The sequence below is a fragment of the Salmo salar genome, chromosome 18, assembly GCF_965601325.2.
Source record: "Salmo salar chromosome 18, fSalSal1, whole genome shotgun sequence".
NCBI classification, from domain to species: Eukaryota; Metazoa; Chordata; class Actinopteri; order Salmoniformes; family Salmonidae; genus Salmo; species Salmo salar.
This window is the reverse complement of record NC_138308.1, coordinates 37,307,529-37,332,500: the sequence shown is the minus strand read 5'-3', so window position 1 is coordinate 37,332,500 and position 24,972 is coordinate 37,307,529. Positions and strand designations below refer to the sequence as shown.

Sequence of the window (24,972 nt, the reverse complement as noted above, 5' to 3'; positions counted from 1 at the left end):
GAGAGAGAGAGAGGAGACGATCACAGAGAGTTTAGAGTGTAGATCCAGTCAATAGACTATAGTCCTTATTGAACATGTAGTAGTGCTGTACAGTTATGTGATGTCCACAAAGGAAACTGACAATCAGTCTAAATGTAGAAAGTAACACATAGACTATTCCAAACAGCTGCTGTATCTGGTTCCTGCACTCATCAAGCATCACCCCACCACACACACGTGACTTACCCAGTGTCTCCCTCATGTTCTTGTAGAGGTTGATGGAGTCTGTATCCTTCATGAACTCTCGTACCACCTCTCCCTGGTCATTCTCCACCACCAGCACCTCCTCCGGCTTGGCCATGCGGCTCACCATCAGCAGACGCACCTGTTACCAACATCAACAGCCGTCAAGACACACACAGAGCGAGAGACAGACAGAGAGACACACAGAGACACAGACTGACTTCACACACTCACTTCATGCCAACAAATTCTTTGGACCACACACACTCTGACCATGTGCCAACAAATTCTCTCTCTCTCTCTCTCTCTCTCTCTCTCTCTCTCTCTCTCTCTCTCTCTCTCTCTCACACACAGAGAGAGAGAGGCCTGTCTGTCTGTCTGGTCACCTTGGAGAGTACAGGCAGGTAGAGCTGTCTGTCTGTCTGGTCACCTTGGAGAGTACAGGCAGGTAGAGCTGTCTGTCTGTCTGTCTGTCTGTCTGTCTGTCTGTCTGTCTGTCTGTCCTGTCTGTCTGTCTGGGTCACCTTGGAGAGTACAGGCAGGTAGAGCTGTCTGTCTGTCTGTCGGTCTGTCTGTCTGTCTGGTCACCTTGGAGAGTACAGGCAGGTAGAGCTGTCTGTCTGTCTGTCTGGTCACCTTGGAGAGTACAGGCAGGTAGAGCTGTCTGTCTGTCTGTCTGGTCACCTTGGAGAGTACAGGCAGGTAGAGCTGTCTGTCTGTCTGTCTGTCTGTCTGTCTGTCTGTCTGTCTGTCTGTCTGTCTGTCTGTCTGTCTGTCTGTCTGTCTGTCTGTCTGTCTGTCTGTCTGGTCACCTTGGAGAGTACAGGCAGGTAGAGCTGTCTGCGAGGAGGGACATCAAAGTGTTGTGATCCAGACAGCAGGGGGGAGGTGGAGGTGGAGAAGGGACTCTCCCTATAAAGCTCTGCAGCCAGGTGGTTCCAGTACTCCAGACAGATCTTAAAGATCTCTGTCTCCTCTACCTCAGACACCAGCAGCATGTAGTGGAGAGCCTGGAGGAGAGGAGGGGGAGAGGAGGAGAGAGAGGGGGGAGAGGAGGGGGGAGAGAAGGGGGAGAGAGGGGGGAGAGGAGGAGAGAGAGGGCGGAGAGGAGGGGGGAGAGGAGGGGGAGAGAGAGGGAGGAGAGGAGAGAGGAGGAGAGAGAGGGAGGAGAGGAGGGAGAGAGGAGGGGGAGAGGAGGAGAGAGAGGGGGGAGAGGAGGAGAGAGAGGGGGGAGAGGGAGGAGAGCGGGAGGAGAGGAGGTGGGAGAGGGGAGGAGAGAAGGGAGAGGAGAGGAAGGGGGAGAGAGAGGGTGGGAGAGGAGGAGAGAAAGGAGGAGGGAGGGAGGGAGGGAGAAGGGGAGAGAGGGGAGGGAGGGAGAAGGGGAGAGAGGGGAGGAGAGGAAGGAGGAGGGAGAGGAGGGAGAAGGGGAGAGAGGGGAAAGGAGGTGGGAGAGAGAGGAGGAGAGGGGGGAGAGAGGAGGGAGAGAGGGGAGGAGAGGTTACTTTGTTTAATTTGAAGAATCTGTTTGTATAGTTACTGTTTAGTGGTTTTGTCCCACCCAGTCCCAGGATGTAACCATGTCCTCTGTTCTCCACTATGTCCCACCCAGTCCCAGGATGTAACCATGTCCTCTGTTCTCCACTATGTCCCACCCAGTCCCAGGATGTAACCATGTCCTCTGTTCTCAAACTATGTCCCACCCAGTCCCAGGATGTAACCATGTCCTCTGTTCTCCACTATGTCCCACCCAGTCCCAGGATGTAACCATGTCCTCTGTTCTCCACTATGTCCCACCCAGTCCCAGGATGTAACCATGTCCTCTGTTCTCCACTATGTCCCACCCAGTCCCAGGATGTAACCATGTCCTCTGTTCTCCACTATGTCCCACCCAGTCCCAGGATGTAACCATGTCCTCTGTTCTCCACTATGTCCCACCCAGTCCCCAGGATGTAACCAGTGGGCTTGAATCAACTAAGACAAGCAGCGTTCAGGAAATGAGAAAAGTGCCGTTTTGGGAGAAACGGTTGTGGTATGTTTCTTACCTCCATGAGTGTCTCTCGGAGGTTGGGCCTCTTCTCGATGAGCTGTCCGTGTTCCTTAAGGAACGTGCAGAGGAACAGGCTGAGGTTCTGGATGAAGTTCTGCTCGTCATCTTTACCGTTGGAATACGCCAGACGAATGTTGGTGTTCAGGGGAAGCATCTGGAGAGGGAGACCACGGCGATTAGGAATGGACGATTGACTGGGAAAGTGTGTGTGTGTGTGTGTGTGTGTATACCTGTTTGAGTTGACACATGGTGAGTGTGAAGAGGTTGACAAACTGCTCCTCGTATTGGCTGACACTGACGCCGGCGATCTCCGTCAGACACTTCAACGTCACGTTGCGGAACATCGGCACGTTCAGGAACTACACAATCAATCAACCAATCACATGTCATTTATTATGACCTTCTTACATCAGCAGATGTCATAAAGTTCTGTACAGAAACCCAGCCTAAAACCCCAAACAGCAAGCAATGCAGATGTAGAAGCTCGGTGGCTAGGAAAAACTCCCTGGACAGCAGGAACCTAGGAAGAAACCTAGAGAGGAACCAGGCTCTGAGGGGTGGCCAGTCCTCTCCTGGCTGTACTGGGTAGAGAGGAACCAGGCTCTGAGGGGTGACCAGTCCTCTCCTGGCTGTACTGGGTAGAGAGAGGAACCAGGCTCTGAGGGGTGGCCAGTCCTCTCCTGGCTGTACTGGGTAGAGAGGAACCAGGCTCTGAGGGGTGGCCAGTCCTCTCCTGGCTGTACTGGGTAGAGAGAAACCAGGCTCTGAGGGGTGACCAGTCCTCTCCTGGCTGTACTGGGTAGAGAGGAACCAGGCTCTGAGGGGTGGCCAGTCCTCTCCTGGCTGTACTGGGTAGAGAGGAACCAGGCTCTGAGGGGTGACCAGTCCTCTCCTGGCTGTACTGGGTAGAGAGGAACCAGGCTCTGAGGGGTGGCCAGTCCTCTCCTGGCTGTACTGGGTAGAGAGGAACCAGGCTCTGAGGGGTGGCCAGTCCTCTCCTGGCTGAATGCTCCCAGAAATGTATTTATAAAAGAGGAATCCCTCATCTTCTCCATTAACTGTCCAGGGTTGTATTCATTAGGCGCCAAACAGAAGAAAACAGACTTAAATGCTTGTTTTCCGTTGCAACATGTTTTCCTACGATCGGTGTGCTTGACCTGGAGAATACGACCCACGTGTTGGTGAGAGAGGTCCTAAAACAAGCCCTAGTCCAGGGTTTCCCAAGGGCAGGTTTTAGCCCCTAACCCTACACAGCTGATTCTAATAATTAAAGATTGATGATTAGTTGATTATTTGAGTCAGCTGTGTAGTGTTAGGGCCAAATGTTCACCCCTTTGGGACCCCAGGACTGAGTTTGGGAAACACTGCCCTACACTCTAAAAAGGATTGGTATCTGCAATACGGCAATAGCTTTACCTTGTCCTCTGTTAGGCTAGATGGAAACTATCCAATCCTTTCACACATAGCTATCTAGCTACACAAGGGCCTAGGAAACAGGTTGATTTAGACCAGGGTAGTAAACTACACACGGATGTGAACACACACACAGCGAGAGAGAGACAGAGACAGAGCGCGAGACAGAGAGAGAGAGACAGAGAGCGAGAGACAGAGAGACAGAGACAGAGAGAGAGCAAGAGAGAGACAGAGAGCCAGAGAGAGAGAGACAGAGAGCCAGAGACAGAGAGACAGAGACAGAGAGAGAGCGAGACAGAGACAGAGAGCCAAAGACAGAGCGAGACAGAGAGAGAGAGAGAGAGACTGAGAGCGAGAGACAGAGACAGAGAGAGAGCCTGAGAGCGAGAGACAGAGAGAGAGAGAGAGCCTGAGAGCGAGAGACAGAGAGAGAGAGACAGAGAGCCTGAGACAGAGAGAGAGAGCCAGAGACAGAGAGCCAGAGCCAGAGAGAGAGCGAGACAGAGAGCCAAAGACAGAGCGAGACAGAGAGAGAGACAGAGAGAGACAGAGAGAGAGACTGAGAGCGAGAGACAGAGACAGAGAGAGAGCCTGAGAGCGAGAGACAGAGAGAGAGAGACAGAGAGCCTGAGACAGAGAGAGAGCCAGAGACAGAGAGCCAGAGCCAGAGAGAGAGCGAGACAGAGAGCCAAAGACAGAGCGAGACAGAGAGAGAGACAGAGAGAGACAGAGAGAGAGACTGAGAGCGAGAGACAGAGAGAGAGAGACAGAGAGCCTGAGACAGAGAGAGAGCGAGACAGAGAGCCAGAGAGAGAGCGAGACAGAGATATCTACCTTGTAGACGAGTGTGCTGATGAGTTTGGTCTCAAAAATGTACCCCAGAGGAATCCAGTTGAGAAACCTCAGCAGCGTTTCTAGAGTGGCGTGGACCAGTGGTGCATTCTGGGAATTCTCCTGGAGAACAGAACACACAGGGGGGAAACGTTGACGACCAAATAAGAACAGTGGAGGAGAGATGAGGAAAAGTGCCATTGATGTTTATGTCCTCTGTAACTCAGTTGGTAGAGCACGGAGCTTGTAACACCAGGGTAGTGGGTTTGATTCCTGGGACCACCCATATATAATATGTATGCAGCTTGACTGTAAGTCTCTCTGGATAAAAGCGTCTGCTAAATGGCATATATTATTTAAGCAATAAGACCCGAGGGGTTGTGGTATATGGCCAATACTCCACGGCTAAGGGCTGCTCTTATGCACGACACAACGTGGAGTGCCTGGATGCAGCCATTAGCCACGGTATATTGGTCATATACCACAAACCCCCAAGGTGCTTTATTGCTATTATAAACTGGTTACCAGCATAATAAGAACAATAAAAATACATGTTGTCATAGCCGTGGTATACGGTGTGATATACCACAGCTTTCAGACAAAAAGCATTCAGGGCTCAAACCACCCACTTTATAATATATTCTAAACTGGTCTGAGGTAAAGGAAGAGGCTTCACGTACCATGACAAACTGGCAGAGCTGGAATATCTGGGAGAATTCGTTACACATGCTGAAAGAGAGACAGTGAGTGTTACGACAGAGTCAGGATTTTATTTCCATTTTCAGGGTCACAGGAAGACAGCATAGCTCACACCAGACAAATACAACTCATGCCAGTTCTGTGGTGCAGACATTCTTGCCTATTGATTGTGGTGAGAGTTTATCAGTCTCTGAGATATGTAGGGCATCACTGTCTGAGGTGCAGACCAGGGGCGCGTTCCAGATGGTCTTTACTGCAGTCACGCTGCACTGCTGATCAATCTCAGGATCCACATTGATATGAAACTGCTACCAGGAAGCAGTCACAGTGCACATATCAGAACACCACAACATTTTAAGATCTAGTCTTTTCTCAGCTATACTAACAGCTTTTGGTAGAGCAGGATGCTAACAGCTTTTGGTAGAGCAGGGTACTAACAGCTTTTGGTAGAGCAGGATGCTGACAGCTTTTGGTAGAGCAGGGTGCTAACAGCTTTTGGTAGAGCAGGGTGCTAACAGCTTTTGGTAGAGCAGGGTACTAACAGCTTTTGGTAGAGCAGGGTACTAACAGCTTTTGGTAGAGCAGGGTACTAACAGCTGTTGGTAGAGCAGGGTGCTAACAACTTTTGGTAATTGGTAGAGCAGGGTGATAACAGCTTTTGGTACAGCAGGGTACTAACAGGGTTTGGTAGACCAGGGTGATAACAGCTTTTGGTAGAGCAGGGTGCTAACAGCTTTTGGTAGAGCAGGGTGCTAACAGCTTTTGGTAGAGCAGGGTACTAACAGCTGTTGGTAGAGCAGGGTACTAACAGCTTTTGGTAGAGCAGGGTGCTAACAGCTTTTGGTAGAGCAGGGTGCTAACAGCTTTTGGTAGAGCCTGGTACTAACAGCTTTTGGTAGAGCAGGGTACTAACAGCTGTTGGTAGAGCAGGGTGCTAACAACTTTTGGTAGAGCAGGGTGCTAACAGCTTTTGGTAGAGCAGGGTGCTAACAGCTTTTGGTAGAGCAGGGTGCTAACAGCTTTTGGTAGAGCAGGGTGCTAACAGCTTTTGGTAGAGCAGGGTACTAACAGCTGTTGGTAGAGCAGGGTACTAACAGCTTTTGGTAGAGCAGGGTACTAACAGCTTTTGGTAGAGCAGGGTACTAACAGCTTTTGGTAGAGCAGGGTACTAACAGCTTTTGGTAGAGCAGGGTACTAACAGCTGTTGGTAGAGCAGGGTGCTAACAACTTTTGGTAATTGGTAGAGCAGGGTGATAACAGCTTTTGGTAGAGCAGGGTACTAACAGGGTTTGGTAGACCAGGTTGATAACAGCTTTTGGTAGAGCAGGGTGCTAACAGCTTTTAGTAGAGCCTGGTGCTAACAGCTTTTGGTAGAGCCTGGTGCTAACAGCTTTTGGTAGAGCAGGGTGCTAACAGCTTTTGGTAGAGCAGGGTGCTAACAGCTTTTGGTAGAGCAGGGTGCTAACAGCTTTTGGTAGAGCAGGGTACTAACAGCTTTTGGTAGAGCAGGGTACTAACAGTTTTTAGTAGAGCAGGGTACTAACAGCTTTTAGTAGAGCAGGGTGCTAACAGCTTTTGGTGGAGCAGGGTGCTAACAGCTTTTGGTAGAGCAGGGTGCTAACAGCTTTTGGTAGAGCCTGGTACTAACAGCTTTTGGTAGAGCAGGGTGCTAACAGCTTTTGGGAGAGCAGGGTGCTAACAGCTTTTGGTAGAGCCTGGTACTAACAGCTTTTGGTAGAGCAGGGTGCTAACAGCTTTTGGTAGAGCAGGGTGATAACAACTGTTGGTAGAGCCTGGTACTAACAGCTCTTGGTAGTTGGTAGAGCAGGGTGCTAACAGCTGTTGGTAGAGCAGGGTGCTAACAGTTGTTGGTAGAGCAGGGTGATAACAGATTTTGGTAGAGCAGGGTGCTAACAGCTTTTGGTAGAGCAGGGTACTAACAGCTCTTGGTAGTTGGTAGAGCAGGGTGCTAACAGCTTTTGGTAGAGCCTGGTACTAACAGCTTTTGGTAGAGCAGGGTGCTAACAGCTTTTGGTAGAGCAGGGTGATAACAGATTTTGGTAGAGCAGGGTGCTAACAGCTTTTGGTACAGCCTGGTGCTAACAGCTTTTGGTAGAGCCTGGTGCTAACAGCTTTTGGTAGAGCAGGGTGCTAACAGCTTTTGGTAGAGCAGGGTACTAACAGCTTTTGGTAGAGCAGGGTACTAACAGCTTTTGGTAGAGCAGGGTGCTAACAGCTTTTGGTAGAGCCTGGTACTAACAGCTTTTGGTAGAGCAGGGTGCTAACAGCTTTTGGTAGAGCAGGGTGCTAACAGCTGTTGGTAGAGCAGGGTGCTAACAGCTTTTGGTACAGCCTGGTGCTAACAGCTTTTGGTAGAGCCTGGTGCTAACAGCTTTTGGTAGAGCAGGGTGCTAATAGCTTTTGGTAGAGCAGGGTGCTAACAGCTTTTGGTAGAGCCTGGTGCTAACAGCTTTTGGTAGAGCAGGGTGCTAACAGCTGTTGGTAGAGCAGGGTGCTAACAGCTGTAGGTAGAGCCTTGTGCTAACAGCTTTTGGTAGAGCCTGGTGCTAACAGCTTTTGGTAGAGCAGGGTGCTAACAGCTTCTGGTAGAGCAGGGTGCTAACAGCTTCTGGTAGAGCAGGGTGCTAACAGCTTTTGGTAGAGCAGGGTACTAACAGCTTTTGGTAGTTGGTAGAGCAGGGTGCTAACAGCTTTTGGTAGAGCAGGGTGCTAACAGCTCTTAATAGTTGGTAGAGCAGGGTGCTAACAGCTTTTGGTAGAGCAGGGTGCTAACAGCTGTTGGTAGAGCAGGGTGCTAACAGCTTTTGGTAGAGCCTGGTGGTAACAGATTTTGGTAGAGCAGGGTGATAACAGCTTTTGGTAGAGCCTGGTGCTAACAGCTTTTGGTAGAGCAGGGTGTTAACAGCTTTTGGTAGAGCAGGGTACTAACAGCTTTTGGTAGTTGGTAGAGCAGGGTGCTAACAGCTTTTGGTAGAGCAGGGTGCTAACAGCTCTTAATAGTTGGTAGAGCAGGGAGCTAACAGCTTTTGGTAGAGCAGGGTGCTAACAGCTGTTGGTAGAGCAAGGTGCTAACAGCTTTTGGTAGAGCAGGGTGCTAATAGCTTTTGGTAGAGCCTGGTGCTAACAGCTTTTGTTAGAGCAGGGTGCTAACAGCTTTTGGTAGAGCAGAGTGCTAACAGCTTTTGGTAGAGCAGGGTGCTAACAGCTTTTGGTAGAGCCTGGTACTAACAGCTTTTGGTAGAGCAGGGTGCTAACAGCTTTTGGTACAGCCTGGTGCTAACAGCTTTTGGTAGAGCAGGGTGCTAAAAGCTGTTGGTAGAGCAGGGTGCTAACAGCTTTTGGTAGAGCAGGGTGCTAACAGCTGTTGGTAGAGCAGGGTGCTAACAGCTGTTGGTAGAGCAGGGTGCTAACAGCTGTTGGTAGATCAGGGTGCTAACAGCTGTTGGTAGAGCAGGGTGCTAACAGCTTTTGGTACAGCCTGGTGCTAACAGCTTTTGGTAGTGCAGGGTGCTAAAAGCTGTTGGTAGAGCAGGGTGCTAACAGCTGTTGGTAGAACAGGGTGATAACAGCTGTTGGTAGAGCAGGGTGCTAACAGCTTTTGGTACAGCCTGGTGCTAACAGCTTTTGGTAGAGCCTGGTGCTAACAGCTTTTGGTAGAGCAGGGTGATAACAGCTTTTGGTAGAGCAGGGTGCTAACAGCTTTTGGTAGAGCAGGGTGCTAACAGCTTTTGGTAGAGCCGGGTGCTAACAGCTTTTGGTAGAGCAGGGTGCTAACAGCATTTGGTAGAGCAGGGTGTTAACAGCTTTTAGAAGAGCAGGGTACTAACAGCTTTTGGTAGAGCCTGGTGCTAACAGCTTTTGGTAGAGCAGGGTGCTAACAGCTTTTGGTAGAGCAGGGTGCTAACAGCTTTTGGTAGAGCCTGGTGCTAACAGCTTTTGGTAGAGCAGGGTGCTAACAGCTTTTGGTAGAGCAGGGTGCTAACAGCTTCTGGTAGTTGGTAGAGCAGGGTGCTAACAGCTTTTGGTAGAGCCTGGTGCTAACAGCTTTTGGTAGGGCAGGGTGCTAACAGCTTTTGGTAGAGGCTGGTGCTAACAGCTTTTGGTAGAGCAGGGTGCTAACAGCTGTTGGTAGATCAGGGTGCTAACAGCTGTTGGTAGAGCAGGGTGCTAACAGCTTTTGGTACAGCCTGGTGCTAACAGCTTTTGGTAGTGCAGGGTGCTAAAAGCTGTTGGTAGAGCAGGGTGCTAACAGCTGTTGGTAGAACAGGGTGATAACAGCTGTTGGTAGAGCAGGGTGCTAACAGCTTTTGGTACAGCCTGGTGCTAACAGCTTTTGGTAGAGCCTGGTGCTAACAGCTTTTGGTAGAGCAGGGTGATAACAGCTTTTGGTAGAGCAGGGTGCTAACAGCTTTTGGTAGAGCAGGGTGCTAACAGCTTTTGGTAGAGCCGGGTGCTAACAGCTTTTGGTAGAGCAGGGTGCTAACAGCATTTGGTAGAGCAGGGTGTTAACAGCTTTTAGAAGAGCAGGGTACTAACAGCTTTTGGTAGAGCCTGGTGCTAACAGCTTTTGGTAGAGCAGGGTGCTAACAGCTTTTGGTAGAGCAGGGTGCTAACAGCTTTTGGTAGAGCCTGGTGCTAACAGCTTTTGGTAGAGCAGGGTGCTAACAGCTTTTGGTAGAGCAGGGTGCTAACAGCTTCTGGTAGTTGGTAGAGCAGGGTGCTAACAGCTTTTGGTAGAGCCTGGTGCTAACAGCTTTTGGTAGGGCAGGGTGCTAACAGCTTTTGGTAGAGGCTGGTGCTAACAGCTTTTGGTAGAGCAGGGTGCTAACAGCTGTTGGTAGAGCAGGGTGCTAACAGCTGTAGGTAGAGCCTTGTGCTAACAGATTTTGGTAGAGCCTGGTGCTAACAGCTGTTGGTAGAGCAGGGTGCTAACAGGTTTTGGTAGAGCAGGGTGCTAACGGCATTTGGTAGAGCAGGGTGCTAACAGCTTTTAGAAGAGCAGGGTGCTAACAGCTTCTGGTAGAGCAGGGTGCTAACAGCTTTTGGTAGTTGGTAGAGCAGGGTGCTAACAGCTTTTGGTAGAGCAGGGTACTAACAGCTTTTGGTAGAGCCTGGTGGTACAGCAGGGTACTAAAAGGTTCTGGTAGAGCAGGGTGCTAACAGCTTTTGGTAGAGCCTGGTGGTAACAGCTGTTGGTAGAGCAGGGTGCTAACAGGTTTTGGTAGAGCAGGGTGCTAACGGCATTTGGTAGAGCAGGGTGCTAACAGCTTTTAGAAGAGCAGCTTTTGGTAGAGCAGGGTGCTAACAGCTTCTGGTAGAGCAGGGTGCTAACAGCTTTTGGTAGGGCAGGGTACTAACAGCTTTTGGTAGAGCCTGGTGGAAGAGCAGGGTACTAACAGCTTCTGGTAGAGCAGGGTGCTAACAGCTTTTGGTAGTTGGTAGAGCAGGGTGCTAACAGTTTTTGGTAGAGCAGGGTGATAACAGCTTTTGGTAGAGCCTGGTGGTAACAGCTTTTGGTAGAGCAGGGTGCTAACAGCTTTTGGTAGAGCCTGGTGCTAACAGCTTTTGGTAGAGCAGGGTGCTAACAGCTTCTGGTAGAGCAGGGTGCTAACAGCTTCTGGTAGAGCAGGGTGCTAACAGCTTTTGGTAGTTGGTAGAGCAGGGTGCTAACAGCTTTTGGTAGAGCAGGGTACTAACAGCTTTTGGTAGTTGGTAGAGCAGGGTGCTAACAGCTTTTGGTAGAGCCTGGTGGTAACAGATTTTGGTAGAGCAGGGTGCTAACAGCTTTTGGTAGAGCCTGGTGCTAACAGCTTTTGGTAGAGCAGGGTGATAACAGCTTTTGGTAGAGCAGGGTGCTAACAGCTTCTGGTAGAGCAGGGTGCTATCAGCTTTTGGTAGTTGGTAGAGCAGGGTGCTAACAGCTTTTGGTAGAGCAGGGTACTAACAGCTTTTGGTAGAGCAGGGTACTAACAGCTTTTGGTAGAGCAGGGTACTAACAGCTGTTGGTAGAGCAGGGTGCTAACAACTTTTGGTAATTGGTAGAGCAGGGTGATAACAGCTTTTGGTAGAGCAGGGTACTAACAGCTGTTGGTAGAGCAGGGTACTAACAGCTTTTGGTAGAGCAGGGTACTAACAGCTTTTGGTAGAGCAGGGTACTAACAGCTGTTGGTAGAGCAGGGTGCTAACAGCTTTTGGTAGAGCAGGGTGCTAACAGCTTTTGGTAGAGCAGGGTGCTAACAGCTTTTGGTAGAGCAGGGTACTAACAGCTGTTGGTAGAGCAGGGTACTAACAGCTTTTGGAAGAGCAGGGTACTAACAGCTTTTGGTAGAGCAGGGTACTAACAGCTTTTGGTAGAGCAGGGTACAAACAGCTTTTGGTAGAGCAGGGTACTAACAGCTGTTGGTAGAGCAGGGTGCTAACAACTTTTGGTAATTGGTAGAGCAGGGTGTTAACAGCTTTTGGTAGAGCAGGGTACTAACAGGGTTTGGTAGACCAGGTTGATAACAGCTTTTGGTAGAGCAGGGTGCTAACAGCTTTTAGTAGAGCCTGATGCTAACAGCTTTTGGTAGAGCCTGGTGCTAACAGTTTTTGGTAGAGCAGGGTGCTAACAGCTTTTGGTAGAGCCTGGTACTAACAGCTTTTGGTAGAGCAGGGTGCTAACAGCTTTTGGGAGAGCAGGGTGCTAACAGCTTTTGGTAGATCCTGGTACTAACAGCTTTTGGTAGAGCAGGGTGCTAACAGCTTTTGGTAGAGCAGGGTGATAACAACTGTTGGTAGAGCCTGGTACTAACAGCTCTTGGTAGTTGGTAGAGCAGGGTGCTAACAGCTGTTGGTAGAGCAGGGTGCTAACAGTTGTTGGTAGAGCAGGGTGCTAACAGTTGTTGGTAGAGCAGGGTGATAACAGATTTTGGTAGAGCAGGGTGCTAACAGCTTTTGGTAGAGCAGGGTACTAACAGCTCTTGGTAGTTGGTAGAGCAGGGTGCTAACAGCTGTTGGTAGAGCAGGGTGCTAACAGTTGTTGGTAGAGCAGGGTGCTAACAGCTGTTGGTAGAGCAGGGTGATAACAGATTTTGGTAGAGCAGGTTGCTAACAGCTTTTGGTAGAGCCTGGTACTAACAGCTTTTGGTAGAGCAGGGTGCTAACAGCTTTTGGTAGAGCAGGGTGATAACAGATTTTGGTAGAGCAGGGTGCTAACAGCTTTTGGTACAGCCTGGTGCTAACAGCTTTTGGTAGAGCCTGGTGCTAACAGCTTTTGGTAGAGCAGGGTGCTAACAGCTTTTGGTAGAGCAGGGTACTAACAGCATTTGGTAGAGCAGGGTGCTAACAGCTTTTGGTAGAGCCTGGTACTAACAGCATTTGGTAGAGCAGGGTGCTAACAGCTTTTGGTAGAGCAGGGTGCTAACAGCTGTTGGTAGAGCAGGGTGCTAACAGCTTTTGGTACAGCCTGGTGCTAACAGCTTTTGGTAGAGCCTGGTGCTAACAGCTTTTGGTAGAGCAGGGTGCTAATAGCTTTTGGTAGAGCAGGGTGCTAACAGCTTTTGGTAGAGCCTGGTGCTAACAGCTTTTGGTAGAGCAGGGTGCTAACAGCTTTTGGTAGAGCCTGGTGCTAACAGCTTTTGGTAGAGCAGGGTGCTAACAGCTGTTGGTAGAGCAGGGTGCTAACAGCTGTAGGTAGAGCCTTGTGCTAACAGCTTTTGGTAGAGCCTGGTGCTAACAGCTGTTGGTAGAGCAGGGTGCTAACAGGTTTTGGTAGAGCAGGGTGCTAACGGCATTTGGTAGAGCAGGGTGCTAACAGCTTTCAGAAGAGCAGGGTGCTAACAGCTTCTGGTAGAGCAGGGTGCTAACAGCTTTTGGTTGTTGGTAGAGCAGGGTGCTAACAGCTTTAGGTAGAGCCTGGTGCTAACAGCTTTTGGTAGAGCAGGGTGCTAACAGCTTCTGGTAGAGCAGGGTGCTAACAGCTTCTGGTAGAGCAGGGTGCTAACAGCTTTTGGTAGAGCAGGGTACTAACAGCATTTGGTAGTTGGTAGAGCAGGGTGCTAACAGCTTTTGGTAGAGCAGGGTGCTAACAGCTCTTAATAGTTGGTAGAGCAGGGTGCTAAGAGCTTTGGTAGAGCAGGGTGCTAACAGCTGTTGGTAGAGCAGGTGCTAACAGCTTTGGTAGAGCCTGGTGGTAACAGATTTTGGTAGAGCAGGGTGCTAACAGCTTTTGGTAGAGCCTGGTGCTAACAGCTTTTGGTAGAGCAGGGTGCTAACAGCTTTTGGTAAAGCAGGGTACTAACAGCTTTTGGTAGTTGGTAGAGCAGGGTGCTAACAGCTTTTGGTAGAGCAGGGTGCTAACAGCTCTTAATAGTTGGTAGAGCAGGGAGCTAACAGCTTTTGGTAGAGCAGGGTGCTAACAGCTGTTGGTAGAGCAAGGTGCTAACAGCTTTTGGTAGAGCAGGGTGCTAATAGCTTTTGGTAGAGCCTGGTGCTAACAGCTTTTGGTAGAGCAGGGTGCTAACAGCTTTTGGTAGAGCAGGGTGCTAACAGCTTTTGGTAGAGCAGGGTGCTAACAGCTTTTGGTAGAGCCTGGTACTAACAGCTTTTGGTAGAGCAGGGTGCTAACAGCTTTTGGTACAGCCTGGTGCTAACAGCTTTTGGTAGAGCAGGGTGCTAAAAGCTGTTGGTAGAGCAGGGTGCTAACAGCTGTTGGTAGAGCAGGGTGCTAACAGCTGTTGGTAGATCAGGGTGCTAACAGCTGTTGGTAGAGCAGGGTGCTAACAGCTTTTGGTACAGCCTGGTGCTAACAGCTTTTGGTAGAGCCTGGTGCTAACAGCTTTTGGTAGAGCAGGGTGATAACAGCTTTTGGTAGAGCAGGGTGCTAACAGCTTTTGGTAGAGCAGGGTGCTAACAGCTTTTGGTAGAGCCGGGTGCTAACAGCTTTTGGTAGAGCAGGGTGCTAACAGCATTTGGTAGAGCAGGGTGTTAACAGCTTTTAGAAGAGCAGGGTACTAACAGCTTTTGGTAGAGCCTGGTGCTAACAGCTTTTGGTAGAGCAGGGTGCTAACAGCTTTTGGTAGAGCAGGGTGCTAACAGCTTTTGGTAGAGCCTGGTGCTAACAGCTTTTGGTAGAGCAGGGTGCTAACAGCTTTTGGTAGAGCAGGGTGCTAACAGCTTCTGGTAGTTGGTAGAGCAGGGTGCTAACAGCTTTTGGTAGAGCCTGGTGCTAACAGCTTTTGGTAGAGCAGGGTGCTAACAGCTGTTGGTAGAGCAGGGTGCTAACAGCTGTAGGTAGAGCCTTGTGCTAACAGATTTTGGTAGAGCCTGGTGCTAACAGCTGTTGGTAGAGCAGGGTGCTAACAGGTTTTGGTAGAGCAGGGTGCTAACGGCATTTGGTAGAGCAGGGTGCTAACAGCTTTTAGAAGAGCAGGGTGCTAACAGCTTCTGGTAGAGCAGGGTGCTAACAGCTTTTGGTAGTTGGTAGAGCAGGGTGCTAACAGCTTTTGGTAGAGCAGGGTACTAACAGCTTTTGGTAGAGCCTGGTGGTAGAGCAGGGTACTAAAAGGTTCTGGTAGAGCAGGGTGCTAACAGCTTTTGGTAGAGCCTGGTGGTAACAGCTGTTGGTAGAGCAGGGTGCTAACAGGTTTTGGTAGAGCAGGGTGCTAACGGCATTTGGTAGAGCAGGGTGCTAACAGCTTTTAGAAGAGCAGCTTTTGGTAGAGCAGGGTGCTAACAGCTTCTGGTAGAGCAGGGTGCTAACAGCTTTTGGTAGTTGGTAGAGCAGGGTGCTAACAGCTTTTGGTAGGGCAGGGTACTAACAGCTTTTGGTAGAGCCTGGTGGAAGAGCAGGGTACTAACAGCTTCTGGTAGAGCAGGGTGCTAACAGCTTTTGGTAGTTGGTAGAGCAGGGTGCTAACAGTTTTTGGTAGAGCAGGGTGATAACAGCTTTTGGTAGAGCCTGGTGGTAACAGCTTTTGGTAGAGCAGGGTGCTAACAGCTGTTGGTAGAGCAGGGTGCTAACAGCTGTAGGTAGAGCCTTGTGCTAACAGATTTTGGTAGAGCCTGGTGCTAACAGCTGTTGGTAGAGCAGGGTGCTAACAGGTTTTGGTAGAGCAGGGTGCTAACGGCATTTGGTAGAGCAGGGTGCTAACAGCTTTTAGAAGAGCAGGGTGCTAACAGCTTCTGGTAGAGCAGGGTGCTAACAGCTTTTGGTAGTTGGTAGAGCAGGGTGCTAACAGCTTTTGGTAGAGCAGGGTACTAACAGCTTTTGGTAGAGCCTGGTGGTAGAGCAGGGTACTAAAAGGTTCTGGTAGAGCAGGGTGCTAACAGCTTTTGGTAGAGCCTGGTGGTAACAGCTGTTGGTAGAGCAGGGTGCTAACAGGTTTTGGTAGAGCAGGGTGCTAACGGCATTTGGTAGAGCAGGGTGCTAACAGCTTTTAGAAGAGCAGCTTTTGGTAGAGCAGGGTGCTAACAGCTTCTGGTAGAGCAGGGTGCTAACAGCTTTTGGTAGTTGGTAGAGCAGGGTGCTAACAGCTTTTGGTAGGGCAGGGTACTAACAGCTTTTGGTAGAGCCTGGTGGAAGAGCAGGGTACTAACAGCTTCTGGTAGAGCAGGGTGCTAACAGCTTTTGGTAGTTGGTAGAGCAGGGTGCTAACAGTTTTTGGTAGAGCAGGGTGATAACAGCTTTTGGTAGAGCCTGGTGGTAACAGCTTTTGGTAGAGCAGGGTGCTAACAGCTTTTGGTAGAGCAGGGTGCTAACAGCTTCTGGTAGAGCAGGGTGCTAACAGCTTCTGGTAGAGCAGGGTGCTAACAGCTTTTGGTAGATGGTAGAGCAGGGTGCTAACAGCTTTTGGTAGAGCAGGGTACTAACAGCTTTTGGTAGTTGGTAGAGCAGGGTGCTAACAGCTTTTGGTAGAGCCTGGTGGTAACAGATTTTGGTAGAGCAGGGTGCTAACAGCTTTTGGTAGAGCCTGGTGCTAACAGCTTTTGGTAGAGCAGGGTGATAACAGCTTTTGGTAGAGCAGGGTGCTAACAGCTTCTGGTAGAGCAGGGTGCTATCAGCTTTTGGTAGTTGGTAGAGCAGGGTGCTAACAGCTTTTGGTAGAGCAGGGTACTAACAGCTTTTGGTAGTTGGTAGAGCAGGGTGCTAACAGCTTTTGGTAGAGCAGGGTGCTAACAGCTCTTAATAGTTGGTAGAGCAGGGTGCTAACAGCTTTTGGTAGAGCAGGGTGCTAACAGCTGTTGGTAGAGCAAGGTGCTAACAGCTTTTGGTAGAGCAGGGTGCTAACAGCTTTTGGTAGAGCAGGGTGATAACAGCTTTTGGTAGAGCAGGGTGCTAACAGCTTTTGGTAGAGCAGGGTGCTAACAGCTTTTGGTACAGCCTGGTGCTAACAGCTATTGGTAGAGCAGGGTGCTAACAGCTGTTGGTAGAGCAGGGTGCTAACAGCTGTTGGTAGAGCAGGGTGCTAACAGCTGTTGGTAGAGCAGGGTGCTAACAGCTTTTGGTAGAGCCTGGTGCTAACAGCTTTTGGTAGAGCAGGGTGCTAACAGCTTTTGGTACAGCCTGGTGCTAACAGCTTTTGGTAGAGCAGGGTGCTAACAGCTGTTGGTAGAGCAGGGTGCTAACAGCTGTTGGTAGAGCAGGGTGCTAACAGCTGTTGGTAGAGCAGGGTGCTAACAGCTGTTGGTAGAGCAGGGTGCTAACAGTTGTTGGTAGATCAGGGTGCTAACAGCTGTTGGTAGAGCAGGGTGCTAACAGCTTTTGGTAGAGCAGGGTGCTAACAGCTTTTGGTAGAGCAGGGTGCTAACAGCTTTTGGTAGAGCAGGGTGCTAACAGCTTTTGGTAGAGCCTGGTGCTAACAGCTTTTGGTAGAGCCGGGTGCTAACAGCTTTTGGTAGAGCAGGGTGCTAACAGCATTTGGTAGAGCAGGGTGTTAACAGCTTTTAGAAGAGCAGGGTACTAACAGCTTTTGGTAGAGCCTGGTGCTAACATGTTTTGGTAGAGCAGGGTGCTAACAGCTTTTGGTAGAGCAGGGTGCTAACAGCTTTTGGTAGAGCCTGGTGCTAACAGCTTTTGGTAGAGCAGGGTGCTAACAGCTTTTGGTAGAGCAGGGTGCTAACAGCTTCTGGTAGTTGGTAGAGCAGGGTGATAACAGTTTTTGGTAGAGCAGGGTACTAACAGCTTTTGGTAGTTGGTAGAGCAGGGTGCTAACAGCTTTTGGTAGAGTAGGGTGCTAACAGCTCTTAATAGTTGGTAGAGCAGGGTGCTAACAGCTTTTGGTAGAGCAGGGTGATAACAGCTGTTGGTAGAGCAGGGTGCTAACAGCTTTTGGTAGAGCAGGGTGATAACAGCTTTTGGTAGAGCAGGGTGCTAACAGCTTTTGGTAGAGCAGGGTGCTAACAGCTTTTGGTAGAGCCTGGTACTAACAGCTTTTGGTAGAGCAGGGTGCTAACAGCTTTTGGTAGAGCAGGGTGCTAACAGCTGTTGGTAGAGCAGGGTGCTAACAGCTTTTGGTACAACCTGGTGCTAACAGTTTGTGGTAGAGCCTGGTGCTAACAGCTTTTGGTAGAGCAGGGTGCTAACAGCTTTTGGTAGAGCAGGGTGCTAACAGCTGTTGGTAGAGCAGGGTGCTAACAGCTGTTGGTAGAGCAGGGTGCTAACAGCTGTTGGTAGAGCAGGGTGCTAACAGCTGTTGGTAGAGCAGGGTGCTAACAGCTTTTGGTAGAGCAGGGTGCTAACAGCTTCTGGTAGAGCAGGGTGCTAACAGCTTCTGGTAGAGCAGGGTGCTAACAGCTTTTGGTAGTTGGTAGAGCAGGGTGCTAACAGCTTTTGGTAGAGCAGGGTACTAACAGCTTTTGGTAATTGGTAGAGCAGGGTGCTAACAGCTTTTGGTAGAGCCTGGTGGTAACAGATTTTGGTAGAGCAGGGTGCTAACAGCTTTTGGTAGAGCCTGGTGCTAACAGCTTTTGGTATAGCAGGGTGATAACAGCTTTTGGTAGAGCAGGGTGCTAACAGCTTCTGGTAGAGCAGGGTGCTATCAGCTTTTGGTAGTTGGTAGAGCAGGGTGCTAACAGCTTTTGGTAGAGCAGGGTACTAACAGCTTTTGGTAGTTGGTAGAGCAGGGTGCTAACAGCTTTTGGTAGAGCAGGGTGCTAACAGCTCTTAATAGTTGGTAGAGCAGGGTGCTAACAGCTTTTGGTAGAGCAGGGTGCTAACAGCTGTTGGTAGAGCAAGGTGCTAACAGCTTTTGGTAGAGCAGGGTGCTAACAGCTTTTGGTAGAGCCTGGTGCTTACAGCTTTTGGTAGAGCAGGGTGCTAACAGCTTTTGGTAGAGCAGGGTGCTAACAGCTTTTGGTAGAGCAGGGTGCTAACAGCTTTTGGTACAGCCTGGTGCTAACAGCTTTTGGTAGAGCAGGGTGCTAACAGCTGTTGGTAGAGCAGGGTGCTAACAGCTGTTGGTAGAGCAGGGTGCTAACAGCTGTTGGTAGAGCAGGGTGCTAACAGCTTTTGGTAGAGCCTGGTGCTAACAGCTTTTGGTAGAGCAGGGTGCTAACAGCTTTTGGTACAGCCTGGTGCTAACAGCTTTTGGTAGAGCAGGGTGCTAACAGCTGTTGGTAGAGCAGGGTGCTAACAGCTGTTGGTAGAGCAGGGTGCTAACAGCTGTTGGTAGAGCAGGGTGCTAACAGCTGTTGGTAGAGCAGGGTGCTAACAGCTGTTGGTAGATCAGGGTGCTAACAGCTGTTGGTAGAGCAGGGTGCTAACAGCTTTTGGTAGAGCAGGGTGCTAACAGCTTTTGGTAGAGCCGGGTGCTAACAGCTTTTGGTAGAGCAGGGTGCTAACAGCATTTGGTAGAGCAGGGTGTTAACAGCTTTTAGAAGAGCAGGGTACTAACAGCTTTTGGTAGAGCCTGGTGCTAACAGCTTTTGGTAGAGCAGGGTGCTAACAGCTTTTGGTAGAGCAGGGTGCTAACAGCTTTTGGTAGAGCCTGGTGCTAACAGCTTTTGGTAGAGCAGGGTGCTAACAGCTTTTGGTAGAGCAGGGTGCTAACAGCTTTTGGTAGAGCCTGGTACTAACAGCTTTTGGTAGAGCAGGGTGCTAACAGCTTTTGGTACAACCTGGTGCTAACAGTTTTTGGTAGAGCCTGGTGCTAACAGCTTTTGGTAGAGCAGGGTGCTAACAGCTTTTGGTAGAGCAGGGTGCTAACAGCTGTTGGTAGAGCAGGGTGCTAACAGCTGTTGGTAGAGCAGGGTGCTAACAGCTGTTGGTAGAGCAGGGTGCTAACAGCTTTTGGTACAGCCTGGTGCTAACAGCTTTTGGTAGAGCAGGGTGCTAAAATCTGTTGGTAGAGCAGGGTGCTAACAGCTGTTGGTAGAGCAGGGTGCTAACAGCTGTTGGTAGAGCAGGGTGCTAACAGCTTTTGGTACAGCCTGGTGCTAACAGGTTTTGGTAGAGCAGGGTGCTAAAAGCTGTTGGTAGAGCAGGGTGCTAACAGCTGTTGGTAGAGCAGGGTGCTAACAGCTTTTGGTACAGCCTGGTGCTAACCGTTTTTGGTAGAGCCTGGTGCTAACAGCTTTTGGTAGAGCAGGGTGCTAACAGCTTTTGGTAGAGCAGGGTGCTAACAGCTTTTGGTAGAGCAGGGTGCTAACAGCTTTTGGTAGAGCAGGGTGCTAACAGCTTTTGGTAGTTGGTAGAGCAGGGTGCTAACAGCTTTTGGTAGAGCAGGGTGCTAACAGCTTTTGGTAGAGCAGGGTGCTTACAGCTTTTGGTAGTTGGTAGAGCAGGGTGCTAACAGATTTTGGTAGAGCCTGGTGCTAACAGCTTTTGGTAGAGCAGGGTGCTAACAGCTTTTGGTAGAGCAGGGTGCTAACAGCTTTTGGTAGAGCCTGGTGCTAACAGCTTTTGGTAGAGCAGGGTGCTAACAGCTTTTGGTAGAGCAGGGTGCTAACAGCTTTTGGTAGAGCCTGGTACTAACAGCTTTTGGTAGAGCAGGGTGCTAACAGCTTTTGGTAGAGCAGGGTGCTAACAGCTGTTGGTAGAGCAGGGTGCTAACAGCTGTTGGTAGAGCAGGGTGCTAACAGCTGTTGGTAGAGCAGGGTGCTAACAGCTTTTGGTACAGCCTGGTGCTAACAGCTTTTGGTAGAGCAGGGTGCTAAAATCTGTTGGTAGAGCAGGGTGCTAACAGCTGTTGGTAGAGCAGGGTGCTAACAGCTGTTGGTAGAGCAGGGTGCTAACAGCTTTTGGTACAGCCTGGTGCTAACAGGTTTTGGTAGAGCAGGGTGCTAAAAGCTGTTGGTAGAGCAGGGTGCTAACAGCTGTTGGTAGAGCAGGGTGCTAACAGCTGTTGGTAGAGCAGGGTGCTAACAGCTTTTGGTACAGCCTGGTGCTAACCGTTTTTGGTAGAGCCTGGTGCTAACAGCTTTTGGTAGAGCAGGGTGCTAACAGCTTTTGGTAGAGCAGGGTGCTAACAGCTTTTGGTAGAGCAGGGTGCTAACAGCTTTTGGTAGTTGGTAGAGCAGGGTGCTAACAGCTTTTGGTAGAGCAGGGTGCTAACAGCTTTTGGTAGAGCAGGGTGCTTACAGCTTTTGGTAGTTGGTAGAGCAGGGTGCTAACAGCTTTTGGTAGAGCAGGGTGCTAACAGCTTTTGGTAGAGCAGGGTACTAACAGCTTTTGGTAGAGCAGAGTGCTAACAGCTTTGAGGTGCTACATTATATAAAAGAGTTTGGTCCTGTATGTATGACTCAGTTGGTAGAGGATGGCGATTGAAACGCTAGGATTGTGGTTTCGATTCCCGGGGCATATACAGAAAATGTATACACACATAACTAAGTGGCTTTAGATCAATGCGACTGCTAAATGGTGTATATACACTGCTCAAAAAAAATAAAGGGAACACTTAAACAACACAATGTAACTCCAAGTCAATCACATTTCTGTGAAATCAAACTGTCCACTTAGGAAGCAACACTGATTGACAATACATTTCACATGCTGTTGTGCAAATGGAATAGACAACAGGTGGAACTTATAGGCAATTAGCAAGACACCCCCAATAAAGGAGTGGTTCTGCAGGTGGGGACCACAGACCACTTCTCAGTTCCTATACTTCCTGGCTGATGTTTTGGTCACTTTTGAATGCTGGCGGTGCTTTCACTCTAGTGGTAGCATGAGACGGAGTCTACAACCCACACAAGTGGCTCAGGTAGTGCAGCTCATCCAGGATGGCACATCAATGCGAGCTGTGGCAAGAAGGTTTGCTGTGTCTGTCAGCGTAGTGTCCAGAGCATGGAGGTGCTACCAGGAGACACGCCAGTTCATCAGGAGACGTGGAAGAGGCCTTAGGAGGGCAACAACCCAGTAGCAGGACCGCTACCTCCGCCTTTGTGCAAGGAGGAGCTGGAGAAGCACTGCCAGAGCCCTGCAAAATGACCTCCAGCAGGCCACAAATGCGCATGTGTCTGCTCAAACGGTCAGAAACAGACTCCATGAGGGTGGTATGAGGGCCCGACGTCCACAGGTGGGGGTTGTGCTTACAGCACAACACCGTGCAGGACGTTTGGCATTTGCCAGAGAACACCAAGATTGGCAAATTCGCCACTGGCGCCCTGTGCTCTTCACAGATGAAAGCAGGTTCACACTGAGCACGTGACAGACGTGACAGAGTCTGGAGACGCCGTGGAGAACGTTCTGCTGCCTGCAACATCCTCCAGCATGACCGGTTTGGCGGTGGGTCAGTCATGGTGTGGGGTGGCATTTCTTTGGGGGGGCCGCACAGCCCTCCATGTGCTCGCCAGAGGTAGCCTGACTGCCATTAGGTGCCGAGATGAGATCCTCAGGCCCCTTGTGAGACCATATGCTGGTGCGGTTGGCCCTGGGTTCCTCCTAATGCAAGACAATGCTAGACCTCATGTGGCTGGAGTGTGTCAGCAGTTCCTGCAAGAGGAAGGCATTGATGCTATGGACTGGCCCGCCCGTTCCCCAGACCTGAATCCAATTGAGCACATCTGGGACATCATGTCTCGCTCCATCCACCAATGCCACGTTGCACCACAGACTGTCCAGGAGTTGGCGGATGCTTTAGTCCAGGTCTGGGAGGAGATTCCTCAGGAGACCATCCGCCACCTCATCAGGAGCATGCCCAGGCGTTGTAGGGAGGTCATACAGGCACGTGGAGGCCACACACACTACTGAGCCTCATTTTGACTTGTTTTAAGGACATTACATCAAAGTTGGATCAGCCTGTAGTGTGGTTTTCCACTTTAATGTTGAGTGTGACTCCAAATCCAGACCTCCATGGGTTGATAAATTGGATTTCCATTGATTATTTTTGTGTGATTTTGTTGTCAGCACATTCAACTATGTAAAGAAAAAAGTATTTAATAAGATTATTTCTTATATTCAGATCTAGGATGTGTTGTTTAAGTGTTCCCTTTATTTTTTTGAGCAGTATATATTACAAATTTTACAAATATAAAAAATCTGCTATGTTAAGATATACAGTAAATGTCTATAGTACCTGTCTTTGAGGTGCTTGGCCTTGACCTGGGTCATCTGTCCGCTAGAGAAGTCAAACACCTCCTCACTGAGCAGCTTGAGGATGATCATGTTGTTCTGACAGAGGCTCTCGCTGGTGCGGCTGGCTCCCACGATGTCACTGATGAACGTGGGCCAGTGCTTGGGCCACTCCTGCTTTAGGATCTGGAGGGAAAGGAGGAGAGGTATACACACACTTTAATATATACCATCATTCATACATGCAAACACACGCACACCCAGTCGCGGATGCATGCCAACACACACACACACACACACACACACGCACACCCAGTCGCGGATGCATGCCAACACACACACACATACACACGCACACCCACTCGCGGATGCATGCCAACACACACACACACACGCACGCACGCACGCACGCACGCACGCACACACACACACACACACACACTAGGTGTACACACACACACACACACACACACACACACACACACACGTGTGACCAATTAGGTTTGAACCCATGCACACAACCAGACTACTGTCTTCAGAAAGTATTCACACCCCTTGACTTATTCCACATTGTGTTACAACCTGATTTTAAAATGGATTAAATTGAGATTTTTTTTCATCATCCTTTTCTAGATTTTTACAAGTTAATACAAAAATGAGAATCTGAAATGTCTTGAGTCAATAAGTATTAAACCCCTTTGTTATGACAAACCTAAAGTTCAGGAGTAAAACGTGCTTAACAAGTCACATAGTAAGTTGGATGGACTCACTCTGTACAATAACAATGTTTAACATGATTTTGTAATAACTACCTGATCTCTGTACCCCACACATACAATTATCTATAAGGTCCCTCAGTCCAGAAGTGAATTGCAAACACAGATTCAACCACAAAGACCAGGGAGGTTTTCCAATGCCTCGCAAAGAAGGGCACCTATTGGTAGATGGGTAACAATAAAAAAAGCAGACGTTAAACATCCTTTTTAGCATGGTGCAGTTATTAATAACACTTTGGATGGTGAATCAATACACCCAGTCACTACACAGATACAGGCGTCCTTCCTAACTCAGTTGCCGGAGAGGAAAGAAACCACTCAGGGATTTCACCTTGAGGCCAATGGTGACTTTAAAACAGTTATAGAGTTTAATGGCTGTGATAGGAGAAAACTGAAAATGGATCAACAACATTGTAGTTACTCCACAATACTAACCTAATTGACAGAGTGAAAAGAAGGAAGCCTGTACAGAATAAAAATATTCCAAAACATGCATCCTGTTTGCAACAAGGCACTAATGTAATACTGCAAAAAATCTGGCAGAGCAATTCACTTTTTGTCCTGAATTGAAAGTGTTATGTTTGGGGCAAATCCAATAAAACACATCACTGAGTACCACGCTCCATATTTTCAAGCATGGTGGTGGCTGCATCATGTTATGGGTATGCTTGTCATAGGCAAGGGAGTTTCAGGTTCAGTCTGCTTTCCAACAGACACTGGGAGATGAATTCACCTTTCAGCAGGACAATAACCTACAACACAAGGCCACATCTACACTGGAGTTGCTTACCAAGAAGACCCTGAATGTACCTGAACGGCCAAGTTACAGTTTTAACTTAAATCTACTTGGAAATCTATGTCAAGACTTGAAAATGGTTGTCTAGCAATGATCAACAACCAATCTGACAGAGCTTGAAGAGTTTAAAAATAAAAATGTCTAAATATTGTACAATCCAGTTGTAGAAAGCTCTTAGAGATTTACCCAGAAAGACTCACAGCTGTAATCACTGGGTGATTCTAATATGTATTGACTCAGGGGGTTGAATACTTATCTAAATGAGATATTTCTGTACTTCATTTTCAATAAATGCGCACAAGATTCAACACAATACCTCCAATAGAAGTCCAATGTTTTATAAAATATGTCAGCTGATACAGGATAAATGGTTTATTCCCCCTTCATAACTGGGTTAAGATGTGCTGCTACTCTGTGTTGTACTCCACTCAATATTTATATTGGGTTTCACTACACTTCTTGTAATGACTGTATACTGTCTTCTTTTAACATGTACCACCTAATAGGATTTATTTTATGTTTTCTATATGTGAGTTAAGTTTAGTTTTCTCCTCTAAATTTGCTATCCCATTCAACAATACAATGAATGTCTTATTTTTATTATTATTGGAAAATAATAAAACATATTATACACATTTAAAAAATGTGCACAAACTTTGTCATTATGGGGTATTGTGTG

At 48.9% G+C, this 24,972-nt stretch overlaps 1 protein-coding gene across 3 annotated transcripts in view; it reads right to left on the bottom strand.

Annotated features, from left to right (window-relative positions):
• LOC145861743 (exportin-1) overlaps positions 1-24,972 on the bottom strand; it is a 113,499-nt gene that overhangs the window by 35,696 nt on the left and 52,831 nt on the right. For all 3 annotated transcript variants that reach the window (XM_082964949.1, XM_082964948.1, XM_082964950.1), the window contains exons 7-13: positions 22,726-22,907; positions 5,194-5,242; positions 4,517-4,636; positions 2,500-2,628; positions 2,265-2,423; positions 1,035-1,232; positions 226-364 (exon numbers count right to left, since the gene is read on the bottom strand). In XM_082964949.1, the coding sequence (XP_082821075.1) occupies positions 226-364; positions 1,035-1,232; positions 2,265-2,423; positions 2,500-2,628; positions 4,517-4,636; positions 5,194-5,242; positions 22,726-22,907 (976 nt within the window). The remainder of the gene's footprint in view (positions 1-225; positions 365-1,034; positions 1,233-2,264; positions 2,424-2,499; positions 2,629-4,516; positions 4,637-5,193; positions 5,243-22,725; positions 22,908-24,972) is intronic.